The sequence below is a fragment of the Rattus norvegicus genome, chromosome 11 (assembly GCF_036323735.1).
Source record: "Rattus norvegicus strain BN/NHsdMcwi chromosome 11, GRCr8, whole genome shotgun sequence".
Classification (NCBI taxonomy): Eukaryota; Metazoa; Chordata; class Mammalia; order Rodentia; family Muridae; genus Rattus; species Rattus norvegicus.
In genome coordinates this window covers 43,757,767-43,784,874 of record NC_086029.1, presented here as the reverse complement: position 1 = coordinate 43,784,874, position 27,108 = coordinate 43,757,767, and the positions used below count along the sequence as shown (strand labels likewise).

General features: G+C 41.0%; 1 protein-coding gene across 2 annotated transcripts in view; it reads left to right on the top strand.

The window, feature by feature from the left end:
- Paxbp1 (PAX3 and PAX7 binding protein 1) overlaps positions 1 to 26,759 on the top strand; it is a 29,509-nt gene extending 2,750 nt beyond the window's left edge. The window contains exons 3-18 of one of the 2 annotated variants that reach the window (NM_001426992.1): positions 3,955 to 4,131; positions 5,018 to 5,239; positions 5,754 to 5,857; positions 6,710 to 6,927; positions 7,436 to 7,625; positions 11,334 to 11,457; positions 14,722 to 14,821; positions 14,903 to 15,018; positions 16,372 to 16,571; positions 16,756 to 16,900; positions 17,904 to 18,025; positions 18,581 to 18,657; positions 19,195 to 19,261; positions 22,073 to 22,219; positions 23,973 to 24,127; positions 25,625 to 26,759. In NM_001426992.1, the coding sequence (NP_001413921.1) occupies positions 3,955 to 4,131; positions 5,018 to 5,239; positions 5,754 to 5,857; positions 6,710 to 6,927; positions 7,436 to 7,625; positions 11,334 to 11,457; positions 14,722 to 14,821; positions 14,903 to 15,018; positions 16,372 to 16,571; positions 16,756 to 16,900; positions 17,904 to 18,025; positions 18,581 to 18,657; positions 19,195 to 19,261; positions 22,073 to 22,219; positions 23,973 to 24,127; positions 25,625 to 25,742 (2,282 nt within the window). In that variant the 3' untranslated portion in view covers positions 25,743 to 26,759. Of the gene's footprint in view, positions 1 to 3,954; positions 4,132 to 5,017; positions 5,240 to 5,753; positions 5,858 to 6,709; positions 6,928 to 7,435; positions 7,626 to 11,333; positions 11,475 to 14,721; positions 14,822 to 14,902; positions 15,019 to 16,371; positions 16,572 to 16,755; positions 16,901 to 17,903; positions 18,026 to 18,580; positions 18,658 to 19,194; positions 19,262 to 22,072; positions 22,220 to 23,972; positions 24,128 to 25,624 lie in introns of those variants that run through there. The other variant, XR_005491197.2, reaches the window with a different exon arrangement.
- Positions 26,760 to 27,108: the final 349 nt, after the last annotated feature.

Here is a 27,108-nt window from a genome sequence, read left to right as displayed (position 1 = left end):
CAAGGAGCAAGTACTTTTGACTAGCTCTGTGTGACGTGAATAGTTCAGTGTTTGAAAGTAAAGAAGTTGTTGACATGTGACGGATTTATAAAATGCAGTCAGGAGTTGCTGTCTGTAGTGGCTTGCCAAGACACGACATAATAAATAGCTTTTGAAACTATAACCTGTTGACAGGTGTCCTGAATTGCTATCAGGAGAGATTGGAGTCCTAAAACAGCTGAAACACGGTAGCCAACTTTGATCCACAGTGCCTTAGAAGGCTGAATAAGGTTGACACTTTCCCTGGCCCTGGGAAGTTGTGGATGTGTTAAAGGTGATAACTGTTGGCACTCGGGAGGCCGAGGAGGGTGGGTCTTGTGAGATTGAGGCCAACCTAGTCTCTAGTCGAGTTCCAGGACAGCCAAGGCATGGGGAGGCGGGGTCAGAGGGGGTAGAAGGTGTGGGAGGGGGGGTTTGCAGAAACCAGCTTATTTGAGAACCATACCTAAGAAAAATTGAAACACTTCATGTGTGCTTTGCTGTTAGAAACAGCAGACAAATTGAAGCTTTGTGCAGGGTAAATGAGAAGTGTGCGTTATGTTGTGGTAGGGAGGGCCGTGGGATGAAGAGTATTTTAGAGAACAGAGCTATTTCTGCATCTTGGGAACTGCTCCGCTCCTTGAGTTGTTGAGAACTGTGTACAGTGCCTCAGAGGGGTGCAGAGTGGAAATTAAGAAAGGCCTGGGAGTGTGCTTACCACTCATTGCGGGGTTCAGATTGAAGTCAGGAAGTTCTTAAGGCCATTTTTTGTGAACTTCCTGTGTCCTACCATTACTGGGTTCTGTACTCATGAGGGAATTCAGTGTTTTCTCCAGAAGTAGAACTTCTGTTGGTAGGTACCACAGGTTGTCCTTGCTGTTCTTGAAGCAACAGTCCTGGAAGTGTTGTTAACACATCATCCAGGACTCTGTACCTCTGAGTACTTTGGGAGGCAAAAATGACTTAACTTAAAAGCAGCATTGATGAAATTCTGACTTTGTGGTATTCCTAAATTAAACTGAAGGGCTTGGTGGAGCCTTGTCAAGGCAGGCTCTAATATGTGCCAGGCTGGGCTCAACCCACACACGCAGGGGTAGCCTTGAGTTTGATCATCTTGCTTCTGCCTCCTTATAGCTGTGGGCCCCCATGCCCAGTTCATGTGCACCTGGGGATCAAACGTAGGGCTTCATGTACTCTAATAACTGAGTTACGTTCTTCTAGAGCGTAACATATGCCTAAGTTTGTGCAGCACTCAACGTGCATACATTTGAGGCGCAGTACTGAAAGAAAAAAATACATATATACACACATACATGTGTAATAACTTTTAAGTGAGAATATACTGGGGTTGTTTACTCCTATATACCCATGAAGATGCCTGTGTTTTACAAATGAAGGAAAACCCCTCAGGAATATAGCAAATGTTGACAATATAAAGGAACTAGAATATTTCTGCACTATTGGTGAGGAAGGTGAAGAGCAAATACTGTTTGATTTGATTTGATAATCGTTGATATTTAGAACAGTCAGAATGAATAGCTAGGGTCGTTGCTAGGACCTGGGCAGAGGCAGAGATGAGTATGTGAATAGACCAGAAGACTCAGGACTGACGCTTGTGACAGACACAATTCGAGAAGAAACAAAGGCAAGCTCCTGAGGGATTGTGTACGCCTATTCATAGCACTCACAGCAGCTAACACATGGAACAGCATGTCCATCTGCAGGTGAGCAGCTTGGTGTGGCGTGTGCATACATGCAGTACAATACAATACTGAAGCTTGGGAGGAAGCTGACACAGGCCATAATTGAGAAAATCTGGGGACATTAGACCAAAGCAGCTAGGTAATTGCCAACAAATGCAGTATGGTTCCAGTCACAGAAGACTAAATAGGCCAAAGGCCACAGCTGGCCCAAGGGCTTCAGGGGCCTGGGCAGAAGGAGGAGGAGGGTGGGCACAAGATATTACTGCTGACAAATGTAAATTTGTGAGTAAATGAGCGGTGCTGATGGCCACACAGTATGTGAGTGGATTTAACACCGAATGGAAACTCCAAAGAGACTGTGCATGCACATGTCACGAGGGGAGGTCAGAGGACAGTTTGCAGGAACCACTTCTTGCCTTCTACCATATGGGTAGTGGGCATGAAGCTCAGGCCAACAGGCTCGTAAGACACTTCTCTCTGCTGAGCCCTCTTCATATGGTACATTTCAAGTTTATTTTACCGCCGTAATAAACTTCGAATAGTGACCTGAGAGGATTAAAATATCTATAGAATCCTTCATCCTCTGAGCACATCAGATCTGTTTTCAGTCTGAAAGGCCACTGGACGTAGAGTGGGGCTGGCTAATTTGTTCAGTGGATAAAAGTGCTCATTGCCAAGCCTGACCATTTTAGTTCCGCTCCCACAAATCCATAACGAGAAGGTGAGAATTGACTCTTGAAGGTTGTCCTTTGACCTCTATATATATGCTGTGAGACCATGTGATGACACATGTAAATAAGTATGAAAATAATTTTCAAGTAAAAAGGTACTTCATGTAGCCATGTGACTGAACTGATTTTTAAAGCCTCAGGCTTCAGTGTGCACTTAGGGGGATGTTGGTGACAGGCACTTGCAAGCAACGGAAGGTCACACTGTAACGAACAGCACCCTGACAAATCAGAACGAGGGTGGTCTGAGTTTTCTTAGCCCAGGGCTGCTGTGTGTGGCATGGTCTGAGGAGGTGACCCCCTGAGGAGACAGACTGTCTTTCTCTTTTTTTTTTTTTTTTTTTTTTTTTTCTTTTCTTTTTTTTGGAGCTGGGGACCGAGCCAGGGCCTCGCGCTTGCTAGGCATGTCTTTCACTTTAGAAGGAAGTTTTGCTCTTCTCTTTCAATTGTCCTCGTTGCACCCCCAACGAGCATTATCCACGTGAGTGGGCCAAGGTCAGACACTTAGGATTTTCTTTTTTTTTTTTTTCTTTCTCTTTCTTTCTTTTTTTTGCCTAGAACAAGTAATAGCAGAGATAAAGTTAACAAGGACAGTTTATCACAAAGTACTCATAGTGGAAATATATTCTTAGGTCAGCCTTCAACTCAGACTGGAACTAATAGTTTGAAAATTCTATGCATTAGAATGTGGCCATTTCTGAGCTTCCAGTCAATATTCCCAGTGTCTTTATAATAATTTATCTTTATTATAAATAATTTGTCTTTATTATAATTTATAATTTGTCTCTGTCTCACTTCTAGGCTTGCAGATCTATCAGGTTTTCTATGTTTCATGCTCCGTACTTCAATGTTGAGTTGTGACAGGGTCAGGATTGTACAGTGTAGATGTAATTGTTGGGATCTCTTCACCCTGATGATAGGTGAAAGGTTATATTTGTACAGTCATTCAACCACCAAATATTTAGCTCTCAACAGAAAACTGTCTTAAATGCATGCAGTGTTTAGTCAAGCACCAATGTAAAGTGGAAAGTGAAATAAAAATTTGCGACTAGGCAGTGCAGACTTGTCTCACCAGTAAATAAAAGTGTGTGAGCAGGCCGTGCAGGGGTGGCTCACTTTCTAGCACCTACATGGGGTGACTTAAAACAGCCTGTAACTTCAGCTCTGGGGGATTCATGGCATCTGGCCTCCAAGGACCCCTGTGCACATGTGCACGCACCTACACGCCACATAGTCCTGCACACCTGCTCAGAATCACTTAGATTTTGATAAATTTACTAAATTTTTTACAAAGTTAACTAAAATGTCATTTTATCCCTGTTTTCTCTCTATTAACCTCACCCAGTACTACCTACTGTGCTATTTCATATTTAGGTTTGAGGTTTTTAAGTACTAGAAATAATGTCAGTTTTAGTGGATTGAGCTCAAGATTTAATAAAAAGTAACTTGATAGTTTATGACTTTCTATTTTAAACATATTTTAATTGGTCTTTTCAAAATTGCAGGTGACCAGCCTCTGGACAAAATGTGTCATGCTAAGGACACAAATCCAGAAGATGGTGTTGTCATTAGCGAGCACGGTGAAGACGAGATGGACATGGAGAGCGAGAAGGAGGAGGAGAAGCCCAAGGCTGGGGGTGCCTTCTCCAATGCTCTGTCTTCCCTGAACGTGCTCCGCCCAGGTGTGTGCTTACAGGGATCACCTAGCCTGGCCTAGGGGAACCACCACAGAAGTGCTGTTTGTAATTAGTACATCTTTGTAAGGCGAGCTTCTGTGCTTCCAGATGTACAAATACAAGAACCAAAAGCTTCTCAGTTTTCCAGTTTCTTATTGCTTAAAAAAATACCTTAAAAATTGTGTGTGTGTGTGTGTGTGTGTGTGTGTGTGTGTGTGTGTGTGTTTGTGGGTATGTTCATGTAAATGCAGGTTCCTGAGGAGGCAGAAGAGTGTGTTGGTTTCCCTGGAGCTGGAGCTACAGGTGGTTGTGAGCCAGCCTCCTGATGTGGGTGACAGGACTGTCTTTGAAGAACAACCGTTTCTCCAGCCCTCCTTAATCGAAACAAATGGGCTTCAAGGAGCCAGCATAGTCCTGAAGGTTTCTCTATCTCAGGCTGTATCTCCCTCAGCCCTCTACCAGATTAAAGACTTTTAACTCTTTATACAACAGCTACAAAACCACAACTAATTGCTATACTTTTATTTTCTTACTTCCTTCTCCTATTTCTTGTAGGAAATAGTTTGTGAATCTATATACCAGTTGTGAATCTATATACTAGCTAAGCAGTTTGAAAATCAGTGCTTTTAAGTGGGCAAATTTAAACTGTGAATGAATACACTGATGTTTGTGAACAGTTAAAGATGTCTCTGCTGGGCTGGGGAGTTGTGACTCAACCCGTTGACAGCTCGGTAGTTGGATTGCATGTAGAGTTTAGGAAGAGGCCAGTGCCATTGTCAAGCACCATGCTCACAAGACTGTCTTGGATTATTCTCTTCTTCCTGTTTTGAAGAAAGTACACTTCATAACCCAGGTACTTAAGTTTTTTATAATTCTGACAATTTGTTTCCAGGAGAAATTCCAGATGCAGCTTTTATCCATGCTGCAAGAAAAAAGCGCCAACTGGCCCGGGAACTGGGAGACTTCACTCCTCATGACAGTGAGCCTGGTAAAGGCCGCCTTGTCCGAGAGGATGAGAATGATGCCAGCGATGATGAGGATGATGATGAGAAACGCCGGATCGTTTTTTCTGTGAAGGAAAAGTCACAAAGACAAAAGATCGCTGAGGAGATAGGTAACTTGATGGACTTGACAGCAAGCGCACTGCATTGCAGTAAATTGATCCTACACTGTAGCAGCTTTGCCTACACGGCTGTTCTTCCCCAGCTCTTACTTCTTCAGTACTTCTGGGTGCGAGTACTAAGGACTTCCTGTGCATCAATTTGCACAGCTCTCTAAGGGCTCTGAAGCCATGCGTTTCGTGCTTCCCATTATAGAGTTGATGGTAAGCTTAAAAGAAACTAAGAAACTGGGGCTGGGGATTTAGCTCAGTGGTAGAGCGCTTACCTAGGAAGCGCAAGGCCCTGGGTTCGGTCCCCAGCTCCGAAAAAAAGAACCAAAAAAAAAAAAAAAGAAACTAAGAAACCAAAGATTGCAAGAGAAACATTAAATACTATTTTAGCATTAAAGATGGTTGCCATTATTAAAACAGGAAAAGTCAGGAGAATGAACCAGACCAAGCGGACATGTTAGCACAGGGCCTCCTCCTCCCTGCTGTTGGATGCTGATCTCTCTTGTTATGGCCTCAGGTATTGAGGGGAGTGACGATGATGCCTTAGTAACTGGAGAGCAAGACGAAGAGCTCAGCCGCTGGGAGCAGGAACAGATTAGAAAGGGAATTAACATCCCTCAGGTAAGAAGACACTTCAAGAGTGAAAACAAGCAGACTGGATTTGTTGTTGTTGTTAAAGTGGAGAGGACCACAGTGAGTCTCTCCTCTCGGTCAGGTGTCACAGTTGGAATTGGCGTGTGGTCCTATATTCATCGGGTTGTAGAAGAAACTATGTCAAAGTTTGCTTTTTATAGTCAGACTGGTGGACCAATGTCCAGTTTCTCCAGCTAGTTCTCAGCAGCAGGGTGGGGAATCCCCTTTTAAGGTACAGAGGAGCGAGAAGGTGGAGGTTGGGCCCAGCACTCACTTAGCAAGTTTTCCAGGTGATTCTGTCACATGCTGAAGCTTGAGAAGGCTACCTTGAACCACATGTTTGTGTTTTTGTTGTTGATGTTTTAATTTTGAAGATGGGTTTCCTGGGTATGCAAACAAAGAGTTTGATAAAACCCCCTACCAAGATAGTTCCAGTGACGTGTTCTGTAGCAGCATGGAGAAAGAGCATAATGTGAGCATTTTTATATGTAGTGTTGGTAGTGTCGGTAGCAGACTGACTGTAACGAACTTTGGAGTGGCTGAAAGAGTCCTGGTTGTAAACCAAGTCACTTTTCCTGATAACACCTTACCTGGATCCTAAACTTTTTTCCATTTCTAAACTCTGAGAGACTATTTTTCTGAAAATCATTAGAAATAAAATGAGTGATTTTACCAGGACCCAAGAATTATACAACCCTATGTTTATTTGATTTTGAAGAGTATTGCAGTTATTATCTTAATTCCTTTCTGGGAACTGGATATAATTTTTGCTGTTTGTGTTCATAACTAAAGGCATTTATTTTTTAAATTAGTTTTCTTATACATTCACTTTTTTTTCAGGTTCAAGCAAGTCAGCCCACTGAAGTGAATATGTACTACCAGAACACTTACCAGACAATGCCTTATGGTGCATCCTATGGCGTACCTTATAGTTATACAGCCTATGGATCATCAGATGCCAAGTCTCAAAAATCAGATAACACAGTCCCTTTCAAAACTCCCAGTAACGAGGCGGCTCCCATTACTATTGATTTGGTAAAGAAACAGCTTAAAGACAGGTAGGGCAGATCAACTTCTTAAAGACCTGTCTGCTAGCTTTCTGGTCCCTCAGGCAACCTGTAGTCTGGGTAGCAGATGCAGAATGCCGGCAAAGAAGACTCACTGGCCTATCTTCACAAGCTAATCAGAAGATGACTTCATGCTCTGCTCTGCTACCTTCAGGAGTACTTCTGTGGAAGCCTCAGCGTTATTAAAATGCTGCTCCCTGAGCTTGTCGAAGACAGTGCTGAGTTTTCACCTCTTGGACTCTGAAAGTGTAGCCAAGAGATGGGGGGAGACCCAAAGCAGAAGATTTTGGTTAGCCCACCAAATAACTATTGGAAGTCTAAACTGCCTTTTTAAATTTATTTTTTATTTTTATAAGAAAAGCAGTACAGACAAAAAGATGCATTCCAAGTATTTTCATGTTCTAATACTGGAACTAAAATGCATATAATATTGCAAGAGTCCTGACAGCATTGAATTCTAGATGTAAATGTGCTATATTTATCCTTTTGTGTTCTGAAGGTTGGACTCCATGAAAGAATTGCACAAAACCAATCGACAGCAGCATGAAAAACACCTGCAAAGCCGAGTGGACTCCACCAGGGCCATTGAGAGACTAGAAGGGTCTTCTGGGGGCATTGGTGAACGGTATAAATTTTTGCAAGAAATGCGAGGGTATGTCCAAGACTTGCTTGAGTGTTTCAGTGAAAAGGTAAGAATGCAAAAATAATAATCTCTTTGAATAAGGCAAAAATAGGGAGACCTAGACGGCCTTTCATAGAGCATCTTATAGTTCCCAGAAAAGAATGCACCCAGCTTTAGAAGTGCTGAAGTCATGCTCCATTTTCTTTACATCATAGTTGAGGGCAACACAGTGAGTGCTTCAAACAAATAGAGAGAGACTGTCTCAGAGTGCATGTTTTCACACTGACAAGTCCTGTCTCAGTACCATGTTAGTTGCTGGTCTGCACTGGATTGATAGAATAAAAGGGATTCACCTAATAGTGTTTTGTTTTTATGATTCAGGTCTAATTTCACTTCTACACTATTTTTTAGTAGTTCTAAACATTTATAAGTAGTGCACTATATGACAGGTTTTTGCTAGTTAGTTCTGCTTTTTATGGTGGTATTTCTGTTAGTTTTTGTCTAAGCCAACGCTTCATTCATTTCAGAAGCCATTCATTATGTTTTTATTCATTGAACATTTCTCATTTCTGAATTCACTGCTCTAGTATGACAATTGACAAAATCTTTTGAGTATATTTAAAAACGAGTTGCATACGCTAACTTCTCAAGTAACTTCCTGTTTGTTCTAAGATAATTCTCCATACATATCATGCACAGATATATAACATAATAATTTAACATTAGAAGGTGGGAGAAAGAGCGGCAAGATGGCTGAACAGGTAAAGGTGCTTGCTGTTGAAGCACCCTGTGAAGTGGGAGGAGAGAGTGGGCCCTCCTTCCACCTAGGTGTCCTCTCACCTCCACACACAGGCAGAGGCATGAGCACCCCATACATCATGCTTACACACCATCATAGGTAAAACTTAAGGAAAAGTAGATATCTAGCTTGATGGGCTGGTTTATAAGCATTAGTTGGTGTATTTCACCTCAGCTTTAAAAAATATTAAAAGTATGGTCCTTACATTTTTTTTTCCAGAATCTTGGCTAGGAAGGCAATTTTTCTTTATTATTAACTAGGTGGTTGTTGTTGTTTCTTTTGTTTCAGTAGAATCTATAGAAAGTATGGTTGGATGTTGGCTTCAATACAATAAAGCCAAAGGTTAAGGAAAGTGCAGTTAGACTTGTCTTCCTGATGGGTCTTGGTTCAGTTGTGTGTGGTCAGATGGGACCATTCGTCATAGCCTCCCCAGCACTTTGCATGGTGTGAAGTATTGTCCAGTGCCCGATGCACCTGCAGTTGTCATATCGGTTAGTTGCTTGGGGCCAGGAAGGAAACATGAGTTTAGATGTTTCAGCAAGACTGGAAGTAGGGCCTACGTGTCAGAGCACCAGAATAAGGTCCTTTCCTTAAACAGTGCTGTATGTGTGGGCATGGGCTCTGGGACCTGCTTCTGTAAGTGTCTTGGCTTTGGCTTTATAGAACTTACAAACGTAAGCAGTCAGGGTTGCAAGTGTGATGCTAAAGTGGATAGCACTGCTAGCTATGCTACCCTAGATTAAGAAGAGTTAGGACACAGTGTCTGCTTCTGTTACTGGTTCATTACTGTGCTTCCTCTTCTGCATACCGTGTTCCTGAAGAAGTCTACTTCAGATAGTTCTAGTTGGCTATAGAGTCACTTAGATATGTTGTACCAGATCTGAACCCTTACATATTGAATATATTTTCAGGAAAAGGAGCAGATAGTCCTGTATTTCAGAGATGTGTACTTCATTCTTACACCTTCACATGCATAGAGTCAGTTGTGTGTGCTTCTGATGAAAATGTCATGAGTTGTCACCCTTATGATGTTTAAGATAACAATTTTAAATTAGGGATAATTGGATAGGTATGAATGTTATGTTTAGTTATGCTGAAATACTCTTTCAGAGTAAGTTAAATATTCTCCTCTTTGTGAAGTTAGAGTGCTTTTTAAACTGAAGTTGTCTGTTGGTCATTTTAACTTGCACAGCTTAGTTTCCCTGTCAGTCATCTCTTTTTTTCATTTACATTTGCTCCTAAATAAGTTTAGTGATAGCTTGTAGTTTTTAAAGGCTAAAGAAACTGTCATGGCAGACTCTTTAGATAAATCCATGTTGTGAACTTTGAAAGAGATAAAAAATTGAAACTTAAGCTTTAGTTCCCAGAGTTGTCTTCTGAGTTTTAAAAAAAGGCACTCCAAGTTCCTAAATGAGATAATTCTTTACAGTACCAGGACAGGCTCGAGCCTGTAGGGAATGCTTTATCTATGACTAAGGACACATTTCAGTACCTTCGAATTTACTCTTGCAGGATTTCAAGAAGAACATTACTAGTTATAGATGTGCAGTCCAAGCCACAGTGATAACAGCAGCAATTGGGAAATAAACATTTCAGATTAGGTAGTGACTTTGGACTACAGAATAATCATTGCCGACTGGGGACATGCTTGCCCATGGTCTGGCATATTAAAGAACAGAGGACCTCCTGCAGCCTGACCTTTCTGTGAACATTTGCCACACTGGCAGTGGAGTTCTGCAAGAATGAAAGCTTTTCTTACAGGCATCTGTGTATCTTACCTGGCTTTTTATTTCCCAGCTACGGGCTGTCTGGTCTAGGAAAATGCTGTAACACTTGGTGCCAGTTTTCTAAACGCTGATTAGTGTCTTTTCCCAATTACCAACCGCCAGGAAACATGAATTTCTGGTTTCCTTGGGTTACATATAGTGGTCCTCTGTGTTTTGTGGAAGTTTCATAGCATTTGGTTGTTTAGTAAGGTATTTATAAAGAAAGATGTTCTGGTTTTTGAAATTTTAGATGCCATGTTCTGAAGTCTTTGTATTCATTTTGTACTAAGTAAACTAGATAAGTATATTAAGTTAGAAAATTTTGTTGACCTTGAAAGCTTATAATTTATTTGAAGATTTTATTATAAAATAAAAACTCAAACATTTGCTAGGAAGAGAAATTTCAGTTTGATTTCAGACTGGCTAGCAATAGCTAGACGTTTTATTTACCTTTTTAGTTTAATTGTAAGATGTACAATAACGTTGCAGAATAGTGTAATACTATTGTAGGGTATGTTGTATGAGTGAGTGGCTGAACAACTTTTTTTTTTTTTTTTTGGGGGGGGTTCTTTTTTTCGGAGCTGGGGACCAAACCCAGGGCCTTGCACTTCCTAGGCAAGCGCTCTACCACTGAGCTAAATCCCCAACCCTGGCTGAACAACTTAAAATAGACTAGTTAATAGCTCAACAGTCCTTTAAACCAGGAAGTTTACTAAATGTGGTGTGTGTCTGGAATTGCATCAGTCAGGAGGAAGAGTCAGGAAGCCAGCTAGGGCTCATATCGCCCTAGATCAGGTGAAACTACATAGACTTCATCTTCAAAACAGAAAGAGAAACCTATAAAATTTGCCATGTGGATCATGTTGCTGGATAATTAAAATATAAATTTGTAAGATATATAAATACTCACATTTTTCTAACCATAAAGCCTGATCTCTCTACCTGTTGTTCTTATTAACACAGAAGCCTTACATTTATTAAGTTAACTTTTGCTCCGATAACCAGGCACTGGACATTTTGCTTTGTACGTGGGTTGAAAAAGTATTGCTTCCTGACTTAGAGTGACTTGCTGTTCTGCTCTTGTTGGGGACGCCTGCTTATTTTGTCCATAGAGAGAGTACTTTTTCAGAAAAGCGGAAATAGCATGGAACCCTCAAATGCGGACATGGCTGAGGAGTTTGGTGTTACGGAGTGTGTTGTATTTTTACAGGTGCCGCTGATTAATGAACTTGAATCAGCAATACATCAGCTGTACAAACAGCGAGCTTCCCGCCTTGTCCAAAGACGACAAGATGATATTAAAGATGAATCTTCGGAGTTTTCAAGCCATTCAAGTCAGTCCATCTTGAAGGTTTTTATTTTTCATTAAACAACCTTGTTTACTTAGTGCAGCCTAATTGAAAATTACAGACCTTTTTCTTTTAAAAATTTTCCTTGTTCATAAGTTAGGTAGATCTAAAAATTGTAATGCATGTACTTGGGTTATGTTTAAGAAAGTATGACCTAACCAAGGAGCCAAATACTGTACTAATATTCTATCCGTCTCCTCTTCCCTGGATGTGCTTTTCAGTCAGCCCTTAGAACACACAAACACATGGTCAGCATTATCCTAAAGCCACTATCTCTCTGGCCCTAATTGACAGCCCACCCCCACCCCAATTGCATTCTGCTCATGACACTGATAAATACTGTTTTGATCACAGCAAGAGATACTGAATTTAGGGATTTGGAAGTTTCGGGGAAAGGAGCAGGGAGGAGGTTGTGTTGTGTGACACGTGATAGCTTCAAAATCAGAGGAGTTGTTGCCACCCTGGGTAAAGCAAATGCTTTTGTATTTCTTTTAAAAGTGCTTTGTTTCTAGTTCGCTGTATATTACATGTTGTATATATACAGTTCTGGAAATTTTGTGAAAATTGTAGAAATTGAATTGCATTGTTACTTATGACATGAATTAAGGGAAAAAAAAAAACACCAAAATTAATGGAAACCTTTTCAATTCCTGTAGTTGAGATTCTTCAGCCAGATGCCTTAGAAACCCTTTTAATCATCTCCCTCATTGCATTCCATATCCTTGGGTGGTTTGGTGGGAATTTTCTTAGTGAAGGTTCCTCGTGCTTTCTTTTGTCCTTTCTTTGTCCCTGTGCTAGCAGTCTCCATATGTATCATACTCCATATGTATCTGACGTGCTCATTTAAAATGCAGATCTTCTGGTCCCATACCTGGAGATTCTTCCTAGGGCCTTCCTACCCAGAAATCTGCATGTTAAACAACTGCTCCTAGTGATTGATAAAGGAGCGTTGTGCTGTTCTTAGAACAGTGCATAGCCTGTCTTCCCCGTCAGCTACTGGATCCATGGCAAGCATTCTCCTGATGTCTGATGGGGTGTGAGAGAGGCATAAAGAGAAAATACTGCGGCACTCAGATCTGACCCCTGCAGATTCAGCTGTAAGCCATATGAATGGCTTTGGCCTGGTTTTGCTGTAAAAGTTTTAAGTTACATCATTGACTTCGGGCACGCACCTAAATGACTAATGCATGCCTCCCAGATCCCTTTAGATTCAGAGAGCCAGATATCGGGGGCAGATTACAGGTAACCATTGTACATTTAAACGTACGTTGTACGTTTCCTTTTAAGTTTAGTGCTGTGAGCTCTGTAGCACATTGACTGTCCTCACTGTTTACAATTTATTCTTCATAGTGTGGGGCTGGGTAGTTACCTGGGATTTGAAGTGATAGTTACATGATGCATGTTAATTAGACTGAAAAATGGGAAGCATTGACAGAAAAGTGAAAAACCCAGTGTTTTTGAGGGATATAGTTGACAAAAATGTTAAGAAAATTATATGAGATATGAAGGAATCAATTCAGTGTTCCTTTTAAAAGAACGGTGTCAGGCTTATCTGTTTAGAGTGTAAGCTCTTATCTGCAGTTATTTTTGTATAGTTGTAGCAGGAATGAAGGAAACCACATTTTGTTTTTGTTTTTGTTTTTTTTGTTGTGGTTTTTTTTTTTTTTAATTTTTCATCAAGCGTGTAAGCAGTGGAGTATCAATTTAATGCCAGCTATTTAAGGGAAAAATAAGGACTCATGAGCTCTGGAGTAGTTTGGACAGAACAGAATTTAGGGCTTGTTTTTTTGTTGCTTATTTCAGTAGCAAAAATCTACATGAAAAAAATCTGCATGAGCTTCAAGTGGCACCATTTGTTGTGTACATGCATGCCGCCTGCCAGTGTTTGTTTTGCTTTTCAATAACTAGTCTGTATTTTCCAAAATGTTTTAAGTAGAAATGGGGGACTTGTAGAAGACAGTTTTCTCTTCACCCCATAGTCTAAGCAAGTCTGTAGAGCCACTGACACCCGGGACCTCTAAAAGAGCTGTCCTTTTATCAGTGATATGTGGAAGCGCCTCTTAGTTGTCTTAGATGCAAAGACAGCTCCATATTTACTTCTCCTTTTAAAAAAGTTTTGTTATTGTTTTTAAAATAATGTGGATTTGAGTGTGTCTGGGTGTGGGTATGTGTAGCTAGTGCAGGTGCCCTTGGAGGGCAGAGATATAGAACCCCATAGCTGGAGTTAACAGGCAATTGTGAACACCCCAATGTGGGTACTGGGACCCAAACTTTGGTCTTCTGTAAGAGTAGTGTGAACTTTTAACTGCTAGGCCATCTCTCTTGCCCCAATCTTATGTCTTTTACATGAACAAGCACTTAACAATCACCAGAAAGGCCAATACTAGTAATAGACCAGAGAGACAGAGATGGGGGACCTCAGAGCTAATTAGAGCTTCAGGGAGATAGTTTATGAGGTTTCCCCCTTTTAGATGTGCTGGGGACTGGATCCAGGACTTCTTACCCGGGGCCCAGCACTGCCAGCTGATCTGTAGGCTTAGCCTAGGTAAGTCCCAGGGTGGGGAGTTGTGACAGAAGTAGCAAGAACCACATCTTTGAAACTAAAACTGTGGTGCTGGAACACAAACAGGAGGGAGTTGGAAACTAAAGGTAGAGCGTGACCACGGAGGGGATATTCAGAGGAGAACTGGACTGTTATCATAGAAGTTAAAAGGTGCAAGGGATGACGCATGATGTGAAAGGTTTCCTACTCAGCAAACATCAGGTTTCCCTATGCACAGTATCGCCTGCCCTAAGAGTAGTGTTAAATAAACTTAAACTTCATAGGCTAGGAGAGCATAAGTTAAAGCCTTGGCTCCAGAGCTGCGAGGGCTTCCCACAGGTTTCTCTGCTGTCCTCATCCATCCTGCAGCCTCCTTCATGAAACACTGTTTTTCCTTTGCATGGGGAATATAGATTCTTCACTTGTTTGTTGATTGCAATAGAATCAGCTGGTCCTGTTATTCAGACAGACAATAAGCCCTGCAGTAGTCGTGTGCTCTAGAAGTCGCTGTTTTAATTCTCGTACTTTCTCATGGAGACTCAATAATTCCATGATTTGCTCTGTACTAAACCTGTCTGGGTCACCAGTCATTGCAGAGCCTCGCTGTTGGAGTTAGCAAGCAGTCTGTTAACGGCTTGTTCTGTGCACATTCTTTCCTCAAGACAGTGAAGGAAGACTGCTGATTTTAACTGTTTGTTGTCTTACAGATAAAGCTCTGATGGCACCAAATCTTGATTCCTTTGGACGTGATCGGGCACTTTATCAAGAACATGCGAAACGTCGGATTGCAGAGCGGGAAGCCAGGAGGTGATTCTGAAAATACTTGATGTGTCTTATTAGGGAAGCAGGAATCCCTTATCTAAATCCACCAATCAATCTGTTATCTAGGACTCGCCGTCGGCAAGCCAGAGAGCAAACCGGCCAGATGGCAGATCACCTTGAAGGCCTGTCCAGCGATGATGAAGAGACGTCTACAGACATTACCAATTTCAATCTGGAGAGAGGTCAGACTTTTATCTGCAAATGAGACTCGTCAAACTGATCTCTGCGTGGGGTGCTTTTTAAAAACTCTACTTTTTTCTAAAATGTATATTTACTTATTTGTGGGTGTGTCTGCGTTCCACTGTGGGCTTGGGGAGGCCAGGGCAGCTACAGAGAGTTGGTTCTCTCCTTCACCATGGAGTCGCCAGGGATTGAGATCAGGCTGTCAGGCTCGCAGCAAGAGAAGAAGAGCTCTTGGTCTTGTGTCTTTAATCATGAAATGGTCAGACTTTCGTGTCTTCTGCAATAAGTGAGGTGCTGTTTGTTTGACGGACTTACAGTCTTCAAAAATAAGAGTTAACACTTTGGAGATTTAATTAATACTTGTATAATGATTTTAGTCTTCAGAACTAGAATTTTGAAGGAACAGAACCATGCATTGGCCCTGTGGTCTACTCTACTGAAGCAATCTGGTCTGAAAGTTAAGGCTGTAGCAAGTTAGCTCTCAGTCTGGAAAGAGCCTCCTGGAGAGTAGTGTGTAATTCCAACCAAGAGTAGCAGTTGGTGCAAGTCTGTGCTAGGCCTTTCTAGAATGCTCCCTAAGTAAGTTTTCTTCCTTCCGTTCGTTGGCTGTGCTCATTTGGGATTATATTGAGAATAGTCTATTAAAGAACCTTATTTCAGCTGTGACTTCCCCCGTCACCCACTCCACTCCACCCCATTAAATTTAAGTTCCACTGAGCTATAGTCTCAGCCTTTTAAAAATACATTTTAAGACAGTTTGTCTCAATTACCCAGACTGCCCTTGAACTTGTGATCCTCTGGTCTCTGCTTTCCTGTGATGCCAGACCCAATTTCTCTGACTTCTGGATTTTTGAAACAGGGTCTCATAGCCCAGGCTAGCTTCAGCTCTTTTTGTGCCCAAGTTGACTTTCAACTTGTTCCTACTCAAGGATGTGCTTGAGCTCCTGGCCTTCTTGCCTCCACTTCCTAAATACTAGGATTCCAGGCATAACTTCCAGCTTTTTATATTGAGCATTTTGGACATGTGGGAAATTGGAAGGCGTGATGCCCAATACTGGTCCATGGTCCAGACTGGAGATGCTGATATTTTCCGCTTCTCTTTGTCTTTGTGTGTACATGTATTTCTCTCTAGACATCGTGACACTTTACCCATAAAGACCTGGAAATTCAATGTCTGCATGTGGGTTCTGAGGATTGCTCCCAGAGAGTTAGGTGTGGGAGCGAGCACCATTCTTGCTGAGCCATTTCACCAGTGAAATAGTAAATTGCTGTGTCCTGTGAACATAGTAGTATTCTGCTGCTGGGGTTCTGCTGCTTTTAACTTTGTCCGTTTGTTTGGAAATGTTTTCTAGACCGAATTTTGAAAGAGTCCAGCAAAGTTTTTGAAGATGTCCTTGAGAGTTTCTGTTCAATTGACTGCATTAAAGCACAGTTTGAAGCGTGGCGTTCAAAATACTACATGTCCTATAAGGATGCGTACATTGGTCTTTGTTTGCCAAAACTGTTCAACCCTCTCATCAGACTTCAGCTCCTCACCTGGACTCCTCTTGAGGTGGGTGGCTCTTCCCAGTGTTCCAAAGCAAATGGAGGATTTGGGTGCTTTATTCCTTAAAAGCTAGAGAGGGAGATACAGCATAAACTGTATCTGATACCAATCTGTTTTAAACAAGGTTTTTTTAAAAAATTACTCCTCCAAAAGTTGTAAATGCTTGAGTAACGTTTGTAATGTGTTTTAGGCAAAATGCCGTGACTTTGAAAATATGCTGTGGTTTGAATCTCTGCTGTTCTATGGTTGTGAAGAGCGAGAACAAGAGAAGGATGATGTTGACGTAGCTCTGCTGCCCACCATTGTGGAGAAGGTCATTCTTCCCAAGCTGACAGGTAGGGATAGGAGGACCTCAGCACGCTGGGCTTCCTAGATGTGCTTAGTGTTCTTAGACCAGTGGCCATTTTATCTCCGATGTAGCATAGCCAAGGTTGGGTCTCACCTGGTCCAAGGATGTCAAGAGGATGGAGGAGGATTAGCTCGAGGCTTGAAGGCCTCTTCGCAAGGGACCTACACTTGGGAGCAATAAGTGATCAATAGGTTGGTTTCAGAGATTCAAGATTGCTTGATGCCAAACCGAATAGATATTTTGGGAGAGTCCTATACATCTCTTTTGCTCGTTTTCTTGAAGATTAGAATTTACTGATATAGAAACCTATTTTAAACTAAAAAAGTAAAAATGAAATTTAAATAGCAATTTTGGTTGTCTAAATAAGATCTGGGATGAAGGGAACCTGCTCCCTATCTCTTTTCACTGAGTACATAGACTGTCTTACTGCCTCTCCCCGTTTCCCCTCAGAATCCTCAGTTAACTGGACAAAGATGAGGAGGCACAGCGCTGCCCACGGCAAGGCAAGCACTGGTGCCGATTGAGGGCCGCTTGGGCTTCACGAAACCCTGGTCTTTTTATTGTAAAAGACAAATTCCGAAGTTTATGTTACAAAGCACAAAATAAATACTGGTATTTATAACAAAGAACTATCTGACATTATAAGTAAGCTTCAGGGCTGGAGAGATGGCTCTGAGGTTAAGAGCACTGGTGGCTCTTCCAGAGGACCCGAGTTGGATTCCTAGCAACCACGTGTGGCTCACAGCCATCTGTAATGGGATCTGATGTCCTCTTCTGGCCTGCAGGTGTACACGCAGGCAAAACACTGTTTACGTAATTGATCAATCTTTTAAAAAATGTAAGCTGCCATTTTTCTACTTTTTTTTTTTTTTTGAGCTGGGGACTGAACCCAGGGCCTTGTGCTTTCTAGGCTAGCGCTCTACCACTGAGCTAAATCCCCAGCCCCATTTTTCTACATTTTTAATATCTTGTCTTTTGTTTCTTAATAGTGATAGCTGAGAACATGTGGGATCCCTTTTCCACAACGCAGACGTCGAGAATGGTCGGAATCACTCTGAAGTTAATAAATGGCTATCCTTCAGTAGTCAATGCAGAGAATAAGAACACACAGGTACTTCAGCTCCTATGCTTGGCAAGGTTTTCCTTTTCCTTCTTTTGAAAATGAGCCAGAGTTTAAGAGAATGAATGGTTATTCTGAAACAACCAGGTCTCTGATTCTCCTAGTTAGGTGATCTGGGCTGTAAAAGCCTGCAGTGTGTACAGCTAGGCTGCTCGTTTTCAGTTGTACAGACTTCTATGGGAGACAGATACCATTATTAGTCTACTCAGTAGCACAGCCCACTTCCAAAAAAGTAAAAATCACTGGATGAGTTCATAGTTGATAATTGGGATGTGAATAGCATATTTAAAAATGTCCAGATACTCTTATAGTTAGCCCCAGTGTAAAATCACTGCTTTCATTGAGCTGAGTGGGAAAGTCTTTTATCATTGTTGAATTTCAACTAACCTTATTTTGAAGTAAAATGTGTTGATTTTTAAATCTTCATATAATAGATTTGGAATTTTTAAATTGGTAAATGACTATGATTACTAATTGTTTAAAGATTATCTGGTAGAATTTTTAAAAAATTAACATAATTCAGATGTAATTTTTTTAACTCTGTAGGTTTACCTTAAAGCACTTTTATTGAGGATGAGAAGAACTTTGGATGATGATGTATTCATGCCTCTGTATCCCAAAAAGTAAGTAAGCAGACAAACATTAAGTGTAATAGTCTGTATTTGCTTTCAGGGTCTAACCTGGAAAAGTAGAGGTGGCTCGACATAAAAGCTGTGCCTGTGTGATATAAAATGACCCAGAGCGACCGGAGGGGAGACATTGTGTTGGTCAGAGTAGAGCAAGTGATGCTTCGTTCTTTCTCAGTATCTCAAAGTGGAGTTTGTCCTTTAATTCCTTGGGTGTGCTTGCTTTCGTAGGACTTCAGACTCACTCCTTCCTCTCTTTCTCTCTTCCCGCTTTTTGCACCTCCCTTTCCTTTCTTCTCTCTGACTTCTCTTCTATCCCTCTCCCCTTCTCTTTTCTTTCCCCCTTTCCCTGTCCCCTACTCCCTCCCTCTCTATATCCCAGCCCGTATGTCGCTTCTGAGGAAGATGCTGAGCAAGCACTGCCCAGGGCCTCCCCAGCCGTACCTGACCCTGTTTCCTGTGGACATTCTTGTGGGTAGAGATGAAGTGGCATTTACTTATAAAATACTTGATTGTGCTTTCTTTCTCTTGTAGTGTTTTAGAAAATAAAAATTCTGGGCCTTACTTATTTTTTCAACGACAGTTTTGGTCTTCTGTCAAGGTATGTAATTATAGACTATCTAAAAATATATCATTTTTGGACTTCATGTAGTATACTTTGAGACAGTTTTTGTTTTTTATTAACGCTCAGGCTTATATCTCTGAGACATACACACACCTTCTTCTTCCAAATATTATTTCAAACTTTTGTTTCAGTTTGATATTTTCATGGAAAGTTTGAAAGTAAGGTTCATGCAGTCTCATAAACTGCTCAGGTATATGTCACAGCGTAGTGAACACACAAAGCACTGTGTTTAGCAGCTGCAGCACCAGCTTCTCCCGAGTCCGTGCTGCAGCATGGCTGGGACAGCAGCCTTGTATGAGGATCACAGCACAGCACAGTTTGCAGGTATACAGTCCACAGAGGATAAAGGGCCCTGGGGAGCCCCGGCGGGCAGCTCTAGTGTTGCACTAGGAGATCCTCTCCTCCCCAGGGAGTGATCCTGAGAGTGTAGCTGAAGGGAGTTAAGTAGACTCCAGGTAAAGGAGAGCATCGGCCTTTGGTGAAGGTGAAGACGAGTTCAGGGGGCCAGGATTAGGGAAGTCATGGGGAAGCTTGTCTTTACCCTAAAGGCCATAGGAAGCTATCAGGTTCTGTCTGTGCATCTCTCCTTTGCCGTAATTTACACATATTCACTCCAGTCCTGTGCCTTTTATAAAGTGTATTCATCACCACTATCAAGACGAAAGACAGAGTCGTTCCAAAATTCCCCTTTGTAGTTTAGCCCACTTGTGAAGACCTCCCAACCTGTGTGTGTTCCAGTTATGTTAGAGGAGTTATACAGAAGGCTGGCCCTTCTCCTTGGGGGTGTTCGACATTCACTTGCATTTGCTGTTAGCAGTAGTTTGCTGCTTTTTCTGCTGAGGGAGGCATAAGAGTTCAGTTTTCCTTTGTTTAATTCATTTCCTAATTATGAGGACTTGAAATGGTTTCAGTTGGAGTAATGAGGAGAGAGATGCCTTGAGGACCTTCTCAGTCTGTGTTCTCATTTCACCCCACTGAGTGAAACCAGGAGAGACCATTTGTTGTGTCTGTTCCCCACAACACATGAGGGAGGCTCTGTTCCTCCCGCGCTTTCCACTTGCTGCGTTGATAGTGGTGTTGAGCCCTGTTTGTGCACTCACCCCACCTCGATTTTTCTCAGGACTTTGTTCATGTTTTAAATTGACCATTTTCTCCTTGTGCTTAAAGAGTTCAAAATTCAGGAGAAAAAATAATGGAGATGAGTTTTAAACTTTTGTCTGGTTTGTTTGTTAGTTTTTCATTTATTTCAAGGGTAAAGGTTTTCGTGGGTTTTGTCATTGCTAAATTGAGGTCCCATGTAGCCCAGGCCCACTTCAGGCTTGTACGAAGCCAGGGATGGTCTTGAACTCCTGTCTTCCTCCTCATTGAAGGAGTTGAAGCTGCAGCAGTCATGATGGTGCTGCACACTGGGCACTGGACCCAACTGGTTGTGCCTGAGCAGAATTCTCAGCACTGCACGTTGGATTTGTCTGCTTCTGCTAGGGTTCTTTGTGCTCTAGAAGTCATACTTAGAAATGTTTTCCTAATGGAGAACCATGAAGGTTTTCTCCTGTACCTAGAAGTTTCATAGTTTTAGGTTTTACATTTAGCTGTGTCATCTGTTTATATTTCAACTTTAGGGGCTAAAAAGATGGCTCTGGAGTTAAGAGCACTGAGGATCTGGGCATCCATGTGGAGCTTCATAGCTGCCTGTAATCTCTGTTCTAGGGGATCCAGTCTGGCCTCCTCGGGCACCACACACACGTGGTGCACAGACATGCATGCAGAATATCCATATACACAAAATGAAATTAAATAAAAATGCACTTCTATTTTAGATGTGAGGCATGGATTAAATCCTTCTTTATTTCAGCAATATTTGTTGTCAAGACAGCCTTTCTGCTTTGAATTGCTTTACCCTAATTGAAAGTTACTTGAGTGTAGATATGAGAGTCATGGGTTATTTTTGGCATGGAAAGGATATAGACTAATTGCCACTTTGAAGATGACTTTATATCTGTGTAGAACTAATGGGTTGAAGTAGATTAGGATGGTGATAATGAAAATTGGAACTTTCTTTTGCTCTTTGTTGTGCCACACCCATTATATTGAGACCTTAGAATGACTCTGTCAAGTAGACACTATCACTGTTGTTCCCTGTATAGGTCAGGGAGGCACAGTCTGACCTGCAGTGTCATTCCATTGGTAATACAAGACAGGAATCTAGTTCAGGCCAGTCTGCCTTTGAATAGCTCTTAACATAGTTTGTCAAGAAAATTAATTCTGCATACCCTCAAGCCTCTTTGTTGATTTTTCTCTTAAAGGGGACTAGCTTTGTGTCCTTAAGAAAACTGAGTGGATACTCAGGTCCTGTCTAGGCTTCTTTCTGTTTGGAACTCTGCTCCAGGAAAGGCACTGCACTATTCATCTGGCAGTCACTGCAGGAACTGTGGAGTGGGGAAAAGGACAGCTTGGGTGGAGGTGGAGTCAGAGGACTCCACAAAGATGCAGACAGACCTCTGTGTGCTTCTGGCCTGAGCAATTGGCTACAGAGTGCTGCCTGCTGTTTACTCAGCTGAGAAAGAGTGGGGAACTAGACACTGTTATGGTTGGATCATGACAGTGTCTTTCATTTTATATACGTTGAGCAGGAGTGGCTTTTATTATAGGAGATATTCAGATAGTTCAGAAGTGTTTACTAATACAAAGCATCCATCGTATTTCATTTGGTGTTTTACTATATAGCTATTTTACTTTGTACTAATAATAATTGCTTGATATTGCCTGTCAATATTTTTTTCTTTTTAGCTATTGGGAAATTTTCTTCAGTGGTACGGCATTTTCTCAAACAAAACTCTTCAGGAGTTATCAATAGACGGCTTGTTAAACAGATACATCCTCATGGCTTTTCAGAACTCAGAATACGGAGATGACAGCATCAGAAAAGCCCAAAATGTGAGTTGGGAAACATGTATGTAGATCAGGGCGACTTCAGCTTCTTTGTCTGAAGACTAGGGGAGTTTTATAAAACTCCTTTGACAGTTGGACCTGCTGTAGTTATTAAACTGCCCAGGTAGTCCTAAACATTACATTTTTTTAACCCAAGAAATAGACAGTTGATCTTAACCAAGAGTCCAAGAAATAATGTGTGAAAGTGTATATCTGTCTATATTTGTGATTCTTGTTTTTCTAGATATCAGTGAAATTTTTATTTTAGGAGTAGTTTTCTTCAGGATAGCTATTTTTTTTCCCTCTTTCTTGAATAAGTTAAATGGAGTAAATGGGGGTACCTCATGCCTTTAATCCCAGCACTCAGAAGGCAGAGGCAGGATCTCTGAGTTCAAGGCCAGCCTGGTTTATATAAAATTCCAGGACAGCCAGGGCTACACAGAGAAACCCTGTCTTGAAAAACAAACAAAAATAATTTTAATATTGTTGGGTTTTCTACTTAGAGTTTGATAGTTTTAAATATCTATTTGTAGTAATCATTAATAGCCATAACAATTACTAAATTAAATTAATATAAATCTGCTAGTAACAGGGTTTTTTCTTTTCTTTTCTTTTTTTTTTTTTTTTTGGTTCTTTTTTTTTGGAGCTGGGGACTGAACCCAGGGCCTTGCGCTTCCTAGGCAAGCGCTCTACCACTGAGCTAAATCCCCAACCCTGGTTTTTTCTTTTTTGGTGAGGTTTTTTTTGTTTGTTTATTTGTTTGTTAGGGTTTTGGTTTTTCAGAGACAGGATTTACTTTGTATTTTGGCTATCCTGGACTCACTATGTAGACTAGGCTGGCCTTAAACTCACAGAAATCTGACTGCCTTGGCCACATAAAGTGCTCTAGTCACCTCACCCAGCATGGGGTTTTTTTTGTTTGTTTTATTGTTGTTGTTAAACTTTAGAACCTCATCAAACTAAATCTCTCACACATAGCCTCACTGTCTCAAGTATATGTGTATACATTTTCTACAATCCTGGCTATCCCTCCTCAGGACCAGACCAGAGCCATTAGTATCTGGGCTTCACACTGTCGCTCGACTGTTCCCTAATCCTTAGTGAGCCATCCCAGTGTGCATTTTCAGTCATGTAAAATATTGTTCACTCGCAGAAAAAACACCATTTTATACCTGCTGTGTCCCTGGGATAAGCCATTCCTTTAGTAACCCCTTGTTCTTTTAATGGTGAGCCTTTTTTTACCTGTTTGGAAAATGACTGACCAAAGTAGATTCTCTTTTTGGGGGGAACCAGTCTCCTACTTTTTAAGCTTCTGCACTAAGGCCAGAAGGTTACAGTCCCCTGTTGGCTGCGTTAAGGCTCGTGCTGTGTGCTGGATCTCTTGTATAGATATTCTCTTACTTTGAGCTACCTGGGTTTTTACAAGCCAGCATGCGTCATGCCAGTCACTAAAGTATTCGGGAAGGAAAAGACATAGTACCATAGTCATACAGGTACTTTTACAAGAGGAACTTGGTTTGCTTAAGTCACATTAGATAGCTGAAACCAGTTATCAATTTTATGTCTATTTAAATACTTGGCAAATTAACTTGTTTTGAGTGTGTGGTCCATTATAAGAAATCAGACATATTGGTATAGTTAATAGAAGTCAGGTGTCTTTAAGAAAGATAACTTGTATAGTATTAAGTCAAAGCCATCGCATAGCCTGAGTTATTGACATTTCATCGTCTTAACTACTTGATTTGCATCTTCTGCACAGGTAATCAACTGTTTCCCTAAACAGTGGTTTGTGAATCTGAAAGGAGAAAGAACTATTTCTCAGTTAGAAAATTTTTGTCGATATCTTGTACATTTAGCAGATACAATTTACAGGAACAGTATTGGGTGCTCTGATGTGGAAAAAAGAAATGCAAGGTAATTTGTTTTTTTCTTTTATTATAATTAATGAAATGGTAGTCTAGAGTTTCTTTAGTTCTCAGCCATACTAAGTAATTAAGTGGAGTCATCTTGTTGGTTTCTTTATTGTTTAAACAGTTTCTTTATATTTGTATATTCGCTTTCATTATACATTTATTCAGTGTTACAAACCTACCAAAATGCATACTTTATTTGTACTCCCTCCCTGTCCCCATACATTAAATTTGGGAAGCTTTTAGAGAAAGACTTAAAGTAAGTCTTAGAGCAGTGAATAGTTGCATTTTGTCTCGTGAGGAATTAAGTAGATTCACATGGTTACGATGCAGTGATCCTTGGCCTTTGAGGTGTCATTGTGTAGGTGTAAGACCTAGAAAGAGTGGCCACTGAAAGTCTCGTGTTAAAGCTGAGGCTCTATTTTAATAGAGGCTTCACTCTGTACCTTGACCCATGTTATGGACTAAACCATTTCATGATGTAGTTTTAGAGAGCAACTTATGTCTGGTTTTCATCAAAGTTTTCTAGGAAGGAGATGGCCACAGCTCATGAGGAGGCAGAGTCAGGAGACCCTCAAAAGGTGAAGGACTGCCTGGGCTTCCAAATGAGCTCAGGGGCAGTCTGAGTGCTCTGTAAGCCTTGGTTCACACAGCAGCAGGACAAGTGGAGCTTGATAGACATGCCTTCTGTTTCTCTGTCCTGCATAACCCTGGAGTGGGGCTCCTGTTGTCCCTTAGTCAGTCTCCTGGAGTGGGACTCGGGTGTGTATTTTACTCATCCTTTCCAGAATTCTGATGTTCATATCTCAGGGTTTCTTCAAAGTAAGGCTGAGTGCTTATGGCAGGGATGAGAAAAAGCAGAAATAGGCTTTATTGGATGAATTTTAATGCAGTTGAAGTCTGGCTCTTCATAGGTTGATGATGAAGTAAAATAGAATTTTCTGTTAAGTTGTGCTCCAAAAGGACTTTGACTATATGGTGGGAAGAAAGTAGAGAAAGAGCTCCAAAGGGGCTTGGGATGATATTGGATTTCATTGTAGATATTGATCAAAATCATTTATCGGAATGAAGTTTTCTTGTTTCCGTGTTTAAATGAATTTCCGACCTCTAGCCCAGTCATTTAAATGTGAGGCTTGTTTAATAGGGATAAATAACAGATTACATTTTTTCCTCATACATTTTCTTGTTTTGAGAGTGACAAACAGATCTCTCAGGATGCATGTATGGCAGTCAGGATGGCTTCCAGGATTTGGTTCTCTCCTTCCACCGTGTGCGATCTGGAGATTGACTTTGCATTAGGTTTGGTGGCAAGCATCTTTACGAGTGAACCATCTTGTCAGCCCTGCAGATGTTTTAAGGCATGCTGTAGCTTTCATGTCTTGTTCTCCATATTTAAAAATATATGCTTGGAAAGGTTATTTTGCAGATTCTCTTGTTAGTTGTAAAATCAAGAACAAATTTTATCTCAATATAATATTGCGAATTTTGTTATCTCTTTCAGGGAAAATATAAAACAGATAGTGAAACTCCTTGCAAGTGTTCGGGCTTTGGATCATGCTGTATCTGTTGCAAGTGACCACAATGTGAAAGAAGTCAAGTCTCTGATTGAAGGAAAATAGATCTGAGACCAAAACGTGTTTGCTTTGCTGCCATTCCCAGTGTGTAAATTTTGTATATATGTAAAGTTTCTTAAACTGTACTATACTGATTCTTGTTTTAATACAAAAACATTATATTAATACTGTGTCCTTAAATGTGATTTCTTCAGAATGAAAGGAATTCAGATTATTTCTAGCAGTCTATGGGTGTTTTCCTTACTGCCTGTCATATTTTGTTTATGGAAGTATTTTGTATGGTCATTAAATTAACTTTGTTTGAGTGTCCTCTATGAATGATGTGTTTAGTGTAAATTGTGTAATTATGCGTGTGTGTGTGTGTGTGTGTGTGTGTTGCATATATTTATACCACCCAGGATTTTCATGCTGGGAATCTGCGGTGTTTTCTAACAGCCGACCGTTACCCAGTAGCCGTTGTCTTAGGGAAGCACCGCACTGCTGCAGCAGAAGGGCAGCAGGTGCGGGTCTTCACTTCCACTTGGCTAGTGTCACTGTCACTGTAGCTGTGCTGCCTTAAACTGAAAACTGAAAGATGACTTTGTGATCGAGTGAGTGTGGAACTTCTGTGAGTCAGCCTGGGTGGCAACTGTGGGTTTGCTGTGAGCTCTAGGCAATATATGCAATAGTTTGGGGCAGGATGTCAGTTTAGTCTTTGACAGTAAGCCCACAGACTAACTGCACAGCTTAGCCTGACTGTCCTTGTTATTTCCCTCCCTGCCCGGCCTATAGGTACATGCATTTCTATAGTCTATCTATCCTGTTTTGAATCCCACATATGTGAGTTCTATATGCAATAAAGAACATGCCTTGCTGATTAGACACGCCCAGGCAGTTTACTATCTATGGTATTCTGTAATGTTTATAATACACTGTAAATACTCAGAGAAACTTGTTTTAAGGTTAATGCTTTCTGATTCTGTGATTTTCAGAAGAGGAACTTTTTGGAAATTCAGGACTATTGTTTGATAAATATATATGTAATTAAGCTTTAGCCAAGCATTAAATTAATTTTTAAATACATCTTTTGTTGTATTTTGCTGGTGTCTAAGTTCAGAAAATGCGTACAGTGGTTCATATGGTGAGGTTTTAACAGGCCAGTGTGCTCTTAGATAGGAGAGCGTCATGCTCTCCTTTCTCCCCATCAATTTTGTATGTATCGCAGGAGTATGTCTTATCTCTATGTATTCATTCTGGATGAGGGTTTTCTTGTTAATCTTTGTTGTCTCGTAAATAGAATTAAACATCAGAGCACTCATTCTCATGAATGAAAACAAAAACAAATATGTATTTAGGCCTTAGACTGTGTTTCCAAGCCCATCTGTATGAAATCACTCTTCCTATATCTGGGTTTAGGAATTCTTCAGATAAG